This window comes from Podospora pseudopauciseta, chromosome 6 (genome assembly GCF_035222475.1).
Source record: "Podospora pseudopauciseta strain CBS 411.78 chromosome 6, whole genome shotgun sequence".
Classification (NCBI taxonomy): domain Eukaryota; kingdom Fungi; phylum Ascomycota; class Sordariomycetes; order Sordariales; family Podosporaceae; genus Podospora; species Podospora pseudopauciseta.
The window spans coordinates 3,309,873-3,324,345 of NC_085895.1; the positions used below are offsets into that span (position 1 = coordinate 3,309,873).

The 14,473-nt window shown below is 51.0% G+C and overlaps 4 protein-coding genes across 4 annotated transcripts; 2 read left to right on the forward strand and 2 right to left on the reverse strand.

The window, feature by feature from the left end:
- Nucleotides 1-400: 400 nt before the first annotated feature.
- On the forward strand, nt 401-6,512 carry QC763_608040 (uncharacterized protein). The gene is given in 5 exon segments (XM_062914639.1): nt 401-683; nt 701-1,688; nt 1,749-3,799; nt 3,854-5,310; nt 5,363-6,512. The coding sequence occupies 4 exon segments, from the start codon at nt 1,440-1,442 to the stop codon at nt 6,394-6,396; spliced, it is 4,791 nt and encodes a 1,596-aa protein (XP_062763346.1). The 5' UTR covers nt 401-683; nt 701-1,439; the 3' UTR covers nt 6,397-6,512.
- A 434-nt stretch (nt 6,513-6,946) lies between these two features.
- On the forward strand, nt 6,947-7,858 carry QC763_608045 (uncharacterized protein; the record flags this gene model as incomplete). Its single annotated transcript, XM_062914640.1, has 1 exon — nt 6,947-7,858. One exon carries the CDS (start codon nt 6,947-6,949, stop codon nt 7,856-7,858), a length of 912 nt encoding a protein of 303 aa, XP_062763347.1.
- A 1,251-nt stretch (nt 7,859-9,109) lies between these two features.
- QC763_608047 (uncharacterized protein) lies at nt 9,110-9,475 on the reverse strand (the record flags this gene model as incomplete). Its single annotated transcript, XM_062914641.1, has 1 exon — nt 9,110-9,475. One exon carries the CDS (start codon nt 9,473-9,475, stop codon nt 9,110-9,112), a length of 366 nt encoding a protein of 121 aa, XP_062763348.1.
- Nucleotides 9,476-11,008: 1,533 nt separating this feature from the next.
- Nucleotides 11,009-13,383, reverse strand: QC763_608060 (uncharacterized protein; the record flags this gene model as incomplete). Its single annotated transcript, XM_062914642.1, has 7 exons — nt 11,009-11,848; nt 11,927-12,566; nt 12,677-12,813; nt 12,882-12,930; nt 13,061-13,132; nt 13,188-13,287; nt 13,347-13,383. The coding sequence occupies 7 exons, from the start codon at nt 13,381-13,383 to the stop codon at nt 11,009-11,011; spliced, it is 1,875 nt and encodes a 624-aa protein (XP_062763349.1).
- Between the last annotated feature and the right edge of the window lie 1,090 nt (nt 13,384-14,473).

Genomic DNA, 14,473 nt, shown 5'->3' on the forward strand with positions numbered 1-14,473 from the left:
GGTGTGGCTCCTGATTCGTCCGATTCTCTGGCCATCTCACCCAGAGTTCCTGCGGCGGGCAAGAGTGGACCCTTGCCGTGGGAGGGAGCCACTGACGTGAGCCCGTCGGGTGCGGGGGAGTCTGATAAGCCTGAAACGATAGCGGACCTCACGGAAGCACGTTGGAACTCTCGCTGTTACTTGCTGAATACTTGGGCCCTTCCTGCATGAATGGGTCCCTACCTGCAGAATCCAAGAGATGGGCGTCTCTGGAGTTTCCTCTTTCGACCATATGCTCACACAATATCGAGGCGGCTGATGGTTTAGGCAATAAGCCACGTTATCAGGAAATTGTTCAGATGTGCTATGGGTCAATGTAAGCCGAGCACCGGGCATAGGAAGTCTTCGGTTGTTGTTTGAACACTGGACTGGGCTGGAGGATGAGGAATTAAAAACTTGGCTTCTGCAAAAAACGATATCGCTCGAATTGCAAGAATGCGAATCTCAAAATATGGTACGAGGATCATCCTCTCCACTTCCTCGTTCGCGATGATGGCTCCACCGCTTAATGCAAACCCCGCAGTCATAAGCCCCACCACGACGTCATTTCTAACAACGACCCCGGATTCAGTGGGAGCTAGCGGGTACTCCACCATGAACTGCCGGCTTGATGCATCGTGAAAACGACGAGAATTATTCAGGAGAAATCCATTGCACGAAGAATGGACGGGCACCGTTTTGGTCCAGTCAGATAGCTGACCAGGCTTCTTGACAAAAACAGCGACAGCCGTTGGAGCGACGATGTCCTGCTGACTCGTTAAAAAACCAGTTCAAGGTTCCTGTGTAGTATGGATGAGCAACATTGTATGATACCAGACTCGAGCTGTTAGGAATAAAGGGTGTTAAGAAGTTTTGACAAGTCGGTTTCTCCGCATCGCGATATCAACAATGTCATTGACAATGGAAAAAGTTCAATAAGAGCGTGATGGATGGTTGGTAATGAGAGGTGTTGGAACAGACCCACATCGGTGAGCTCGGTGAGGAGGAAGCCACGGTGAGATTTATGCCCCGCATCACGTGAAGCTTGATGACAGCTCTGGTACCCCACTAACCACCAACGTCAGTTTGCGACAGGTTTGATGGACGCTGGAGAAGGCTGGAGAAGGTGACGCGACGCGAAAAGAACACTTTGTCTGGAGGACCATAGATTCAACAGCGACAAATAATATCTTTAGTTCCGCCGCCAATCTACCTCCAATTGCATTCGCCCCAAGCAAAACTGCCCCTCTTTTGCAGTTCGAACTTCCCAGTGACTCAATCGGCGAGCTTCGACCATATTTCCAACGCCCCCATCCACAACAACCGTCGACACCATAAAGCGAGACTCCACGCACGCACGATCTGTTGAATTATCCTATCTCAGTACTTGAACCACCAAAGTACGATTGAGTCTCTCAACCATGGGACTGGGTACACCAAAAGCTGGCTTTGGGGGATTTGGAGGGGTCGCATCAACTTCGCCAACACTGTCCTATCTTACACCTCCACCCGACTTCTCGGAAATCCCATTAGAGGTAGTTGTGTCCTTCAAGAGCCTGTTGAAGAAGGCAAGCGCCACCAAAGAGAAGGCGTTGCAAGACATCCTAGCACATGAGCAAAACCGGTCCTCTGACACCAATGGCCCAGAGGAGTCAGTAATACAAGCATTTGTCAGTCCTAGCCCCCACTTGCCTCCTGTGTTTTGCAATGTCTAACTATAACTTACACAGGTCCAACTCTACCCTCGGCTATCCATCGATGACTCTGCACGAGTACGCGAGCTTTCCCACCAAGTCCTGATCCAGCTGCTCAACTCCGCAAAGAAGCGCATTGCGAAACACCTTCCACTGTTCGTAGGACCTTGGCTGGCTGGGACATTTGACAGAGACAGGCGCGTCTCCAAAGCCGCGAGCGAGGGGCTTGCTTCATTTCTACAAACAAAAGAGAAAGAGGTGGCTTTTTGGAAGTCTGTTCAAGTCCGAGCCCTGGACTATGCGACGACTTCTTTGAAGGAAACGCCCACGTCGCTCAGTGATGAACGCTCGACAACCAAACAAGACTCTGATGCCAAGTACTACCGAGTAGTTGGCGCAAGTGTTTGCTTGACACTGAATCTGTTGGCAAAAGGAGAACTTGATGCTCTGAAGGATGGCATTGCGGTGTACCTAGAGCTCGATGCGCTCTGGTTTTTGGCCAAAGCGGAAGATCCATTTGTACGGCGGTCATTCTATCATTTAATTCGATCAATCCTGGACATAGCCCCTGAGCTCTTGAAACGAAGACTGCAACAGTTGGGACGGGCGTTGATCGCAGACAGCTTCAAAGGCAACCAATCTGGGTCTGCAACAGACTTTCTCAAGGCGCTGACAGCTTTGACCCGCCAATATTCCCAAGTATGGGGCACACAGCAACACCCCGTTCAGAGGCTGGAGAAGTTTGTCTCCCGTGGTTCACAAGGTGGATCTGATGAGTACTGGCGCGCTTCAAGCCAGCTCCTGTCGGTGCTGACAGACAAGTTCCCGTCACCGTCGTTGGACATCGTGTCCGCGCTTCTGGGCTCCATTAGAAAGGGAATATTTGATCGGCTGGAAACCCGTTCTGGTCGCCAACAGGCGTTTGACATGTATGCACACGCTGTCGAACTTTACCTACCAGCACTTGTACCGAACGCCGAGTTTGTGAAGGACAACGTCTCGTCTCTCACGCGACAGTTCTTGCACCCAAATCCTGAAGTCTCTACACCATCTCCACAACAGCCTGACATTCTTGTTCAGCTTTGGCAAGCTTTGGTTCGGCACCCCGGTAGTGAAGTCCGCCAGACCGTGGAATTACAGTGGCAAAATATTGTCGACGAGTTCCTCTCGAGAGTATCGAACTCCCTGCCTGAGGTCTCAGAACGGTACCAAGCCTCTCAGCTTGCAGTAGCAGCGGAAGGGGAACGATGGTTTTCTGTACTCTCCAGGTTTTCCAAAGCTGCATCCCTCCATGACCTTGCCGTGTCTTCGTCGACCAGGATCATACAAAGCGCTTTGGATTTGCTGCTCAGGCGAAACTTCAAGCCCTTTGGGTGTGCCGCCATCTTGCAGTCGGCATATCGACATTGCCCTGACATTTACCGTGGCATCGACACGACATCCATGATCTTCCCAGCGAACGGAAACGAGCATGCGCGAACTTTGGTCACCACCCCTTCACTGCCTTACATCATTTCCGACCTCCATGAAACAGCCGGCGATCGTCTTGAAGAAATTTGGGGCCTGCTTTTTGCGGCTTCTACCCAGATATCGGATCGCGGAGCAAGCATTTCGGCAGTCAAAACTTTGGTCTCGATACCCTCCACGTTCAAGTTTGTCCAGGACCTCCCTCAAGCCCAGCAGTTCCTCATCTCAGTGTGGTCAGAGTTTGCAAAATCTGATGATTTGGGTGCTCCTTGGGCCCAGCTAGCAGAAACCTCTTTGGACTTCAATACTTTGACAGTCGAGTCCATCAAAACAATTACTACCACCGTAATCGGCCTTTTGGAGGAGCCATCGTCCCGTGCACCTGCACTTCAGGCCCTAGACTTGGTCCTTACACATGCGCCTGAGAGCTCCATCATTGACGACGATCTATCGGTGCGCCTCATCACTACTTTGCTTGCCCTCACCGAGATTTCCGATACACCTATCGCCGAGAAGGCCAAAGGATTGTTCCAGTTGCTACAGCATCGGCCAACAGAGTCTCCACCACTTTTCAGAATCCTCGCCAGCCAGCTCCATGAAGCAGGTCCTGCATCTCTTGAGTATGTATCTGTTTCTTATCTTGGCGTTGGGATCACTGTAGCTAACATGTCTAGCATCGACACATTGGTTGCTCAAGCGGTTGCCGCTGTCCAGTCCAAGGTCCTTCCGGCCGAGGATGTTTTTCCAAGTACTGTGGCCTGGCAAACCGAGCTCTCCTGGTTCCTCAACACCCCCAATCCGTCTTTGTCGTTGACTAGCAGTATGGATGGATCGTACTTCCTTGTCCAGGGCAGCGAAAGTACGAACAAGCCGTCACCAGGTCGCGACAGCAAAGGCCGTTCTTCCCCTGCAAGAATGGCACTTTTCACGGCGAAGTTGCTATCATCCGGTGTCGAGCTCTCGTCTTTGCCTCTGGAGTTTCAGCTGGAACTGATCTATCTCCTCTGCGTGACTAACATGCTCGCGGCCGATCAGCTCGCACTGTCGGAGGAAAACCGGCTATGGAGGAACATCCGTGGTCAAGATACCGATGACGAGATTCTAGAGTACACAGAACTTGCCTCAAATGAGGTCAGCAACATTGTTGCTGCATCTGTGAACTGGCGAGACCTTGACATGTCAGGAGACAGCCTGGTAGAACGACTTGTGAACTTCATGCTCCAGACAGTCCGGGGCTTCAATGCTGCTGCCTTTTACACTGCCAAGGCTCTCGCTGCTCTCCTTCAAGCACTGGTCAAGGCTCATGGACCTTTGGCTAAGTTGGAGGAATGGCTGACCAAACTCGGCCTTACCCGCGTCACACCTGACTCGACGTTTGTTGCAGCCGCTATACTTGTCGGTCTGAATGATGCATTGGCTTCTTCCAAGACCATCAGCACACTCTGTGCTCGCCTGTTCAGTGAGATCCCAGGATACTCCATTGGATCTCCCCGCACACTTCCATCGCTGGTCTTGCTGAATCTTTGCCTGGCTGTCTATGATGAGAGTCAAATACCAGTGGAGCCACGCAAACAGGTTCTCGTGTTGCAGCAGGTGACCAAGTGGACCGACTCCCCAGAGGAGATGGACTACAGGCTGGCGGCTGAGACCTGCAAAGCCATAACTAAGATCTTCCCCAATGTCAAGGAGGTTTACGGACCATTTTGGGAGAAGTCAATTCAGTACTGTCTTTGGCTGTGGGGTCAGGCTGCGCGCGATGATACCAGCAATCGCCTCCCGTACATCTACGCATCGCTCAAGCTGATGCAAGCGCTAAAATCGGCTGAGGAGGTCAACGATGACCTTGACGATGCACTTGCAGAAAATAAAAGGGCCGAATCCGAGGCCCTGATCGCCCTCCTGAGTGTACCGCACGATGCGCCAGCCACACTGCCTAGTCAGCTTGTTGATGCACTCTTATCGCGGACGGTTTCGAAGATCCCCAACGTCAAGCTTGGCGAACTATCCGACGTTTACCAGGCAGTTGCGTCACCGTCTAGAGATATCCAAAAGGCGGCGTTTGGCCTTCTCCATCGGACTATCCCCGCAGCCCAGGAAGAAATCAGCGTTAATGTCATCATTGAGAAGAAGCGTGAGTCGGCTGCCCTTCTTAGTGTGCAATGCATTTGCTAATCATCCACTAGCTGCCAATCTTCCCGCTGAGCTTCTGTCGCTGCTCCTCAACGCACCGAGCCCCGATGACTATACGGATGAAGAGCTTTACCAGTTTCCAGCTCCAGTCCGATCTTACCTTCTAACATGGCATCTAGTCTTTGATGCGTACAGCAAGGCTTCATACCGGGTTCGCAGCGACTACACCGAGAATCTCAAGAAGGATGATCTTATCAGTCCACTACTGGGCTTCTTGGCCGACGTCCTTGGTCATGCTCTGGCCAGGGCCATTGACCTGGACAAAGAAGGCTTCACGCCCGAGCATGTCCGCTCCTACAGCATCGACTTGGCTGACTCAGAACCTGCTGAGCGTGATATGAACTGGTTACTCATCCACCTGTTCTACCTGATCCTGAAGTATGTTCCTGGTCTGTTCAAGTCATGGTATCTTGACTGCTCTTCCAAGCAGACCAAGGTCGCGATTCAGTCGTGGATGGGTCGGTTCTTCTCGCCGTTGATCATTTCCGACCTGTTGGATGAAGTGACTGAGTGGTCTGCCAACCAAGGCGACCTCGAAGGGGGGACAGATGCGGAAGCCCTCGAGATCAAGGTTAACAAGCCTGTCCGAGAGATCACTGCCTCGTACCCGGTGGATGACGACTTTGGCACGATCCAGATCGTCGTGCCTCAGTCGTACCCGTTGGAGCCTGTCGATGTCATGAGCGTCAAGCGCGTGGCTATCAAGGAGGACAAGTGGCAGTCTTGGTTGAAGGGCATCAAAGCTGTCATTATGTTTGGCAACTGTAGCTTGGTGGATGGATTGATGGCGTTCCGGCGAAATATCTCGCTTGCGGTGAAGGACCAGGAGGAGTGCGCGATTTGCTACTCGATCGTGGCGCAGGACAAGAGCTTGCCGGACAAGAAGTGCGGGACGTGCAATCACTACTTTCATCGGTATTGTTTGTACAAGTGGTTCCATAACAGCGGGAAGAATACTTGCCCGCTGTGCAGGAATCCGATTGACTATTTGGGGTCGGATACTTCGAAGAGGAAGGGGGGGAGGTAGATGTGGGTATTGGGGAATTGTGGAGGTACCTTGTGGTGAAACGAATGTAGAAAGAATTGAGGGATATATTTACAGAAGTATGAGGGTGATCAATGGCGGACGTGATGAACATGGCGGTGATGTTGCCAGGCAATCAAGGGTTAGGGTCACTGACGCCAAGCCCTTCTCTGTGGGATTTCACGATCTATGTCTTATTGGTGTCCTTCCGTGCCCTTTCCAGATTCCTTTCCAACATGGTGTCCGTTACACAAGCAATATCCCTTCGCCGCTCCACAGCCACACTGACTCTATCCCGAGGATGGCTTGTTGGTTCCTGAGGTGGGATCGCGATGCCTGAGGACAGCCGATGGGGCCCACTGTCATTGAACGCTACCAGTGGCTGACCCGCCATCGTCCCAATAACACGGCACTGAACTTCCCAATTTGGATCCCGCTAACCTCATTTGCTCCGGCGTGCAACACTGAGGACCTTTTGTATCCGCCGTTGAGTCAAGCACCGAGGACCAGACCATAGTTTTGAGAGAATATCGTGAGATCTTCGTGCTCGGAAATGTGTACATATACGCCATTATCCGCAGTCATGGCAAAGAAAGTCTCACCCTCATGCACCATTACTATTAGCAGCAGCAGTCAGCCATCAACCAGCCAATTAGGCTTCTTCTTATCTTACACACATCTAATCTCACCGAAACTCAAAAACACCACATTAACATCCGCGACCATGGGTCTCCTCCGTAAACTCCTCGGCCGCAAGCGCAAAACCCCCAGAGCTCAAACCACAACCCTCACAAGCCCGAATCCGTTCCCAGACGAGGAAACCTTCGCGGCAGTCAAAGCCCACGTCATGGCCCGCGCGCGCGCCAACGCCTCCAACCCAGAATACATCGCCATGCAGCGCCACGTCGCCTTCTCGGCGCCCACGACCTTCTTGGAGGCGAATTACCCACCCGAGGAAAACAACCTCATCACTCCCATGGGGCCGATACCGACTGACGCCGGGGAGGGGATCAGGGTAGATGATGAGACTGTCATTCCGTGTGAGGACACGATGTTTTTTATGGTTTTGAAGCATGACCCAGAAGGGAAGAAGGTGCCAGAGATGAAGATGTTGTTTTTTGTGGCGATTCCTCCAAAAGGTTGTGGGGGTGAGTTTGCTGGGACGCCGATGGCATATGAGACGCTTGGGACGGAGGGTTGGAAGGCGGTGGAGAGGGAGGCGGAGGGGTTTGTGAGGAAGTGGAATGGGGCTGGAGAGATGGGGAGGAGGCCGGAGGAGGGGGTGAAGGTTGTTGTGCAGATGGGGATGGATATGGGGGTTTGGGAGTGGAGGAGGGTGGGGGGGTTGGTGGAGCCGGAGGGGGGGGTTGAGATGAGGGAGGTGAGGGATGAGGGACGGTGGGAGAGGGACGGGATGAGGTTGCCTCCGACGACGGCGGAGGTGGAGGAAGGGGTAGCAAGGTAGAGGGATAGTTGATGTGGCTTGTGTTGAAGGAAATATGAATAATGCAGAGTGGCAGCTGTTTGTCAAGACGTTTTTGGTATATTTTGGAGTGTGGCGTTCGGAAGCTGGAAGCCACAAACCTACCGCGCCACTTGCAGCAGATTGTCCGAAAGGCATTTTTTGGAATTGTTCTCTTTTGACAAAACATCCTCCCAACCAACACTGGTGGCATTCAGGCCGCCCCGAGCATATCATCACGACACCAGAACGGTTGGCTGATTGTTATCACACAGGAATTGTATGGCTGAACCCCATGGCCAATTGCTCCAAAGGGCCAGACGCTGACCTCGTCATAGTAACTCGAATTCGACCCTCCGAGGCGGTGAACTTCAGGCGTTATCATAGGTTGGAGGAGGAGTGAAGGGATGTTGGGTTTGGGGTTGGATACATACAAAGGATTGAGGACGAGCAGATAATGCGAAGAAAAGACTTCCAAGATACGGCAAAAGGCTTGAATACACCTACCTATCCCAAAAAACGACGAGTGACCCTTGAAAGCTGCTGTAACCGACTTCCGTTGGCAATCTTCTAGGACTATGTCTGTTGTCTTTGTGTGATGGACAGGCTTTCTTCAGCCACACCACTTGGATCTTAGCTGCGTAAACCAACTTGGTGACTACCGGTAATAATAAGCTCATCTTTTTCCACTGGCTTAAGTACCTAGTCTGAGGAATCAGTTAGGGGCTTAAAAAGACGAGTGTCTCAAAAATTGAGCGTTTCCCACTTGCCTGAGGAGGTGGAATATGGAAGGCTCTTTCCTTATGGGGGGTTTAGATGTGGAGCTTCCCTTCTATTCCTGGCTCACTCACCGTTGAGTAGCTCTTTCCCAGTGAGCCGGGAGTAGTGAGCTCAGAACTGAGTCGGTTGGGTATTTTGTCCTCTGCTGTACGCGCCTAAGATACATCGGACAAGATTGTCGTCACTATCACCCAACAGACTGTCAAATACTAAAGAACCAGGAACAGCTCATGAGACGCAAATTGTCAATATATTATCTCCAGGACAAAAGTCTCTAACACTAATGAGAGCAGAGCTAGCCCGCCATACCCAAAAAGCTTCTCAGATACACCAACCAACTACCTAACCAGTTCTCTAAACCCCAATAACCAAACTACCCATCAAGCCAAACCGATGATGAAGCCAAGCAACGCGACGCTACACTAACTATCAGATTGACACCCCGACATTTAGCAGCGAAGCCCGCTGGAGGAACTAGGACGCGAGCTGGGGGTGCCGGGACGGCTGGAGGTAGTAGAAGGAGCGGGGCGGCTGGTGGGTATACCAGGGCGAGCGGAGCGAGTACCAGGCCAGCTGTTCTTTGTGGGAGTGGTCTAGCGGGACTGGCGGTTGAAGCCCTGCTGACGCATGGTCTTGGGAAAGGGGTTCTCGGTCAGGTGGGAGTAAGTGGGCGTCTTCTCCTGGGCCAGGTTTCCGTAGGGCTAGTCCTTTCCGCGCTTCTTGGCGTTGGTCTCGAACCTGGTGAAGCGGCCAGTGGCAGTTGACGGGGATGTGGACGTTGCGCTCGTACGCGCCGAGGGGGGTGAAGTACTTGGAGATGAAGCGGATTGTGAGGTGCATCTCGTCTGAGATGAAGGTGCTGGAGTTGCCTGGTTGGGTGCCTGCTGAGGCGTCGCAGTTTTTGGATTTGCTGATGAGGACTTCTGATTACGACCTAAAAAGGCGAATCACTGCTGATGATATTTTGAAACATCTGTGGATAGCTGGGGTTAAGAGATAATTGGTGGGGTGACAGGGTGGCGTTGATCAAGCATATTCATCGAAGCGACTGTCTTCTGGAGTCTATGATATAAGTTCTTGTATTCCTTAGGAATATGATTTGGGGAAAGATTAAATAAATACTTAACAAGTTCCAAAGATCGCTTTTGTCGTGGTTGTCACTCAATTACACCTACCATCATGGAGCTCAGCTGTTGGCAACTGCTGAAGACTGGCTGTGGGGTGCGGGCACTGACCCACTGTCTTGCTCTTCGTCTTTCAGGCTGAGCCACGCCCTTTTCCTTCCCTTTTCATAGGCATCACCAATGACATCGCTTTTGACTACACCTTTATTTCGTCCCAGACTGGCGGATTGCCCTCTGTGCCTCACAACTTAACGCCAAGAACGCTTGTCAACTTCTTGGTCACGCTTTCACCTGTCATAAGATCGAGAACAAGTCACGGTTCCGAAGCAAGTGGTACGAACCAAGAAATATGCTAACAGTTGACAAACTCCTAACCATTTCAATAGTTGACGTGTCCACGCCCGACTCTAGCCCTTTGGCCACGCCCTTATATAGCAGAAGCGCTTACACGATATTCCGCTGGTAACTATAGTACGTTCTAGTTATGATGAGTAGTCCGGCGGTAGTCTTATCCTAAATTATATGAATAATTTACCGGAGTACTTAGCTGATTTAGACTTTCCATAGTAGCCGTAGATATTTAGATACGCCCGATATTCGTATTAATGCAAACGTTAATATAGTCGAACAATAACATAGGTAGTAGTTAAACTAATATTTAACGTCTATATATAGGTCCCCCGTATCAATTGTGTCATGCCCGCCTATCAATTGCCTAATTAAGACTCTCTGCCAGCCTGGGATTAATGCGATTCAGTAGTAGCCGTCGTTTCGACCTGGTATCGGTTTGGCTCAAGTTTTGGGCGGACAGGGAATTGGACGACAAAGTCAACGTTGAGTTACATTCTTTCTGGGCGGTGCCATGGGACGCTGCTGTGCGTGACAACTTGAGAACCAGAGTGGTGAGATGTACTACTATTATTATATGCATGTGCGCACTTTTGATCTCCTCACGATAATTGCCCAGGGTTCCTTCAATCTTCAGCAGGCGACAAATGAAAAGAAAAAACCAGCTGAGAGGCCCGAACGCGCTCCAGCCAGCATACCACGCCATTACTACCAGTAACCACAACCCGGGCGATCGTCCACCGCAAGACTGCAGGTTAACGACCCACCTGATCTCCCCAAGGTTCAGCTACACACCGTCAGCACCATCAACACCACCAATTTGAGTGGTCTTCTTTTTGGTCTTCTTCAGCAGCATCTCCTTCTCCTTCCTCTCCTCCTCCTTCCTCTACTCCTCCTTCCTCTACTCCACCTTCCCCTCCTCCTCTTCGCTCTCTTCCTCCTCGCCCTCCTCCTTTTCCCTCTCCTTCTTCTCGGCTCCCAGACGAAGCGAGATATCCTGGGCCGCTTTGATAGCAAAACACATCGCTGTCAAAGTGGGATTCGATGCGTTCTTGCCGGGGATGAAATTCAGGCCCCCCACGAAGAGGTTGTTGACACCATGGATCTGGGAGAACTTGTTGCAGCATGAATCGTCCTTTTTCTCTCCGGCCCTGGTGGTGCCGCAAACGTGGAGCGCTAGGCCATTTTCCATGAACTGCGGCTCCGAGCCAGGGAGATAGCCACCTAGAACCCCAGCAACCTCTTCCATATGCTTCATCATCTGATGAGTAAGTTCCCGGTCTGCGTCGCCGAGGCGGTAGAAGAAGGTAGGTTGCGGCATCCCGTAGGCATCCTTGACCTTTGTTGTAAACTTGACGCAATTGTCCTTTGTTGGTTCCACTGGGCCAAAGAAGCGCAAATCCACAATGGTCCGCTTGTCGATGTTCGGGGGCACTGCGCCGTAAGAGAAGGCATCCCGATGTATCTGGGTGTGCCACGGTTGTTTCTCGGAAACGGGGAGCGTGACTTGAGGATCCCGATCATTAAAAGGAAATGGTAACTTATCCTGAGGGTAACAGCCTTTTAGAGTCTCCAAATGCTTCTTGATCTTCTCATCCCATTTTTCCTTCCTGAGCGAGTCCCAACCGTCGTTTTTCGGGTCATCCTTTGGGTATGGGTGAGCGCCGTAGACTGCCTTGATCCAGCGCCTATCCAGAACAACTTGGCAAAAGCACATGGTTTGCTCGGTGAGGTAGTGACCCTATGACATGAAATCATAACTGATCAGCACCAGACTGACAAACGATAATCGAGCACATAGACAACTTGGAGTACATACCAGAGCTGGAAGCTCGAGGAAGGGTTCTACTACCTCCTTGTCGCTAAGCCTCTCGACACAATGAGATACGGAGTTGGGGCCAACCTTGGTCCATGTCTTGGTCTTAGTAGTAGTCTCGCCCGTCCAAAACCCCGAATTGAATAGCAACTGTGGAGTGAGTATAGGTCCACCGCAAATGATGTATACCCTGGCTTTCACTTCGTCCAGCTGGTTGGTCAGTAGCGAGCGGACCTTGGCATTCTCCACGATCCCTGCATCTTCACTGGCATCCTTTGTGTTCTTGATGATGGTGAGCTTCTCGCAGAGCCACTCACTTCTCAACTCGAGCTTTTTGCTGAACTCGGGCTTAATCTTCTCAAGGACTGTATACGACGAAGACCAGGTGATAAACTCAGAGCCCTCTCGCTTGGCCGCAAGAGGGAGTGCGAATGCCGCGGGTTTCTGGTCTCCATTCTTGTCTTTTTCTCCTTCGAAATGATCATTCAGGATCTGCTTGACCATGTCTTGGCGGATTGAACCCTCAAGGACGTCGGTATGTGTTTCAATCAGCTTCTCTGCTTCGCTATACAGCCTCTCCCATTCGTTCTGGAGAAGTGGAGAACGTTCCCTTAGATGCTGTCGGGGAGTTGAACAAGTCCAGCTAAATCAACGCGGTCAGCGAGTGGTTAGAAATGACTTTTCCCCAGGAGATGCTAAGCTGGGCGACAGATGCCAACCAGAAAGGCCAGCATGACTAGGGTCACCACATACTGGGTTGACATGCCCCCTACATTCCTGGCCACAGCATTGAGGCCAAGGTTTAAGGCAGGGTCCTGATAAGGATTCTGGCCATGTTGCACTTGTTTTCCTTCTCTGTTTGCTGCTGTTAGCTTCCCCGAGTGCACTACCTAATGGTGGTGAATGTAGTTAGATTTGCTCACCCTGACCAACACACTGGAGGTAGAGTAGGGACTATCGATTCATCGGTTGGCACCGAAGTTAGTTGCAAACTTCCCTTTATCAGGAGCATCAAACCATTAGCCTAGGCTATCTGCTGTGTACTCGATCTGCCAATGCCTACTTTGATGACGCTAATAGGGAGACTGTTAGCTGACTGGCGCAAACTGGACTCCCAAAGTAGGTAAATATGCTCACTGGACAAAGGAGTCAATATCTTTTTGAAAGCGTACAGCATTCTTCTTGTGCTCTCCGCGTTTTTTACTCTCCCTGTTTAAGGTATAAGGTTGGAACTGTCAGCGGGAAATTACAACAAGGGCCGTACTCTGCGCCAGCCTCGACCATGAGCACCGTGTGCCCATCATTCACTAGGATCTTGGCAAACGTGGCACCAAGGGGGCCGGAGCCCACAACTGAAGCAGAAGCTTGTCAGTCTGGACTCCACGATACACATTCAGCGCAGCGGTGAATGGTAAGTACTTACTTAGAGCATCGTACTGGTAGTGATCCTTCTCGCCCATATTGGGATCAAAGAATGATAGGAAGTCAACACAGCCGGTTCTTTCTCACTTTTGCTGTTGCCACAAACGGAAACAGCAGCTGGCTTGGTCACAATGCATATATACCCAAATTTTCGATCGTCAAGAGAATGGTATGTGTTCGGGCTCGAGCTCCGAATGAAGCCGAACTGCTCAGTGAGTCCTGGGGAGGCAGATCAATGTATAATCCCGTCTGAATTGCGACTGTATGATTAAATCGAAGGGTAAGCTTGAAAGACCGCGAAATAGTGACCGCATCTATTGCGCCAAGAAACTCTTCCCTTTGATGTAGCGATCTCGTAGAAGATTCGTCATCATTAGCTTTAAACGGGATGAAAGATCATCAAAGACCGTCCTTAGATATACATTGAGACCGGGTGTTTGCCCTAAATTAGTTAAGAGCCTACAATGTATATGTCTTTCTCTTCCTTCTACTCTCTTCTTCAAGCTTAGTGTATTACTCGTAGAGTCGTTACCAGCTACGTACAGTAGTTGCAATAACTGGTTGGGGCCGTTATAAGCTTCTCGCATCACACCTCTATCTATCTTCGGATCTCAGATGAAGTCACACAAATCTAAGGTACCTTGCAGCTCTCGCTATCTCCGCCATTTTCTACAGCTAAGCTATGTCTCGTGGTTGTCGCCGCGTTATTAACTTTTCTGAAACTGGACAGTCTACATTCCCACACAGTCTCTGACATCCGAATATATTACGTTGTGTCAAGCTTGAAGCATAGATACCTAGGAGGGGAAGGGGGAGTCTTTGACATTGCGTCGTCATCGCCCGGACGGCAGGTCCGGTGCTGGCAATGCCCTTCTGCTTACAACGCGATGATAACAGACTTACACCACGATGTCAGACAGCTTACACCACAATGGCAACATAATGGTACCACGATATGACTATTGCAAGCACCAAAATGTAACGTCAAAGAAGCCCCCTCCCCCTCCTAGGTGGATATCATGGGACATGTATGATAACACTGCGTCAACCCATAGCACGAGCATGGAATAACACCGTCTGTAAGGCGTCAGGGTGTGTTAAAGGCATCGTAAACGGTATGTCATGACG

Excerpts from the sequence above, each read along its gene's own strand:
- QC763_608040 (XM_062914639.1), top strand. The coding sequence starts at position 1,440 with ATGGGACTGGGTACACCAAAAGCTGGCTTTGGGGGATTTGGAGGGGTC. Across the intron at positions 1,689-1,748 it reads AGTCAGTAATACAAGCATTT|GTCCAACTCTACCCTCGGCT; the intron begins GTCAGTCCTAGC and ends TAACTTACACAG. Across the intron at positions 3,800-3,853 it reads GCAGGTCCTGCATCTCTTGA|CATCGACACATTGGTTGCTC; the intron begins GTATGTATCTGT and ends TAACATGTCTAG.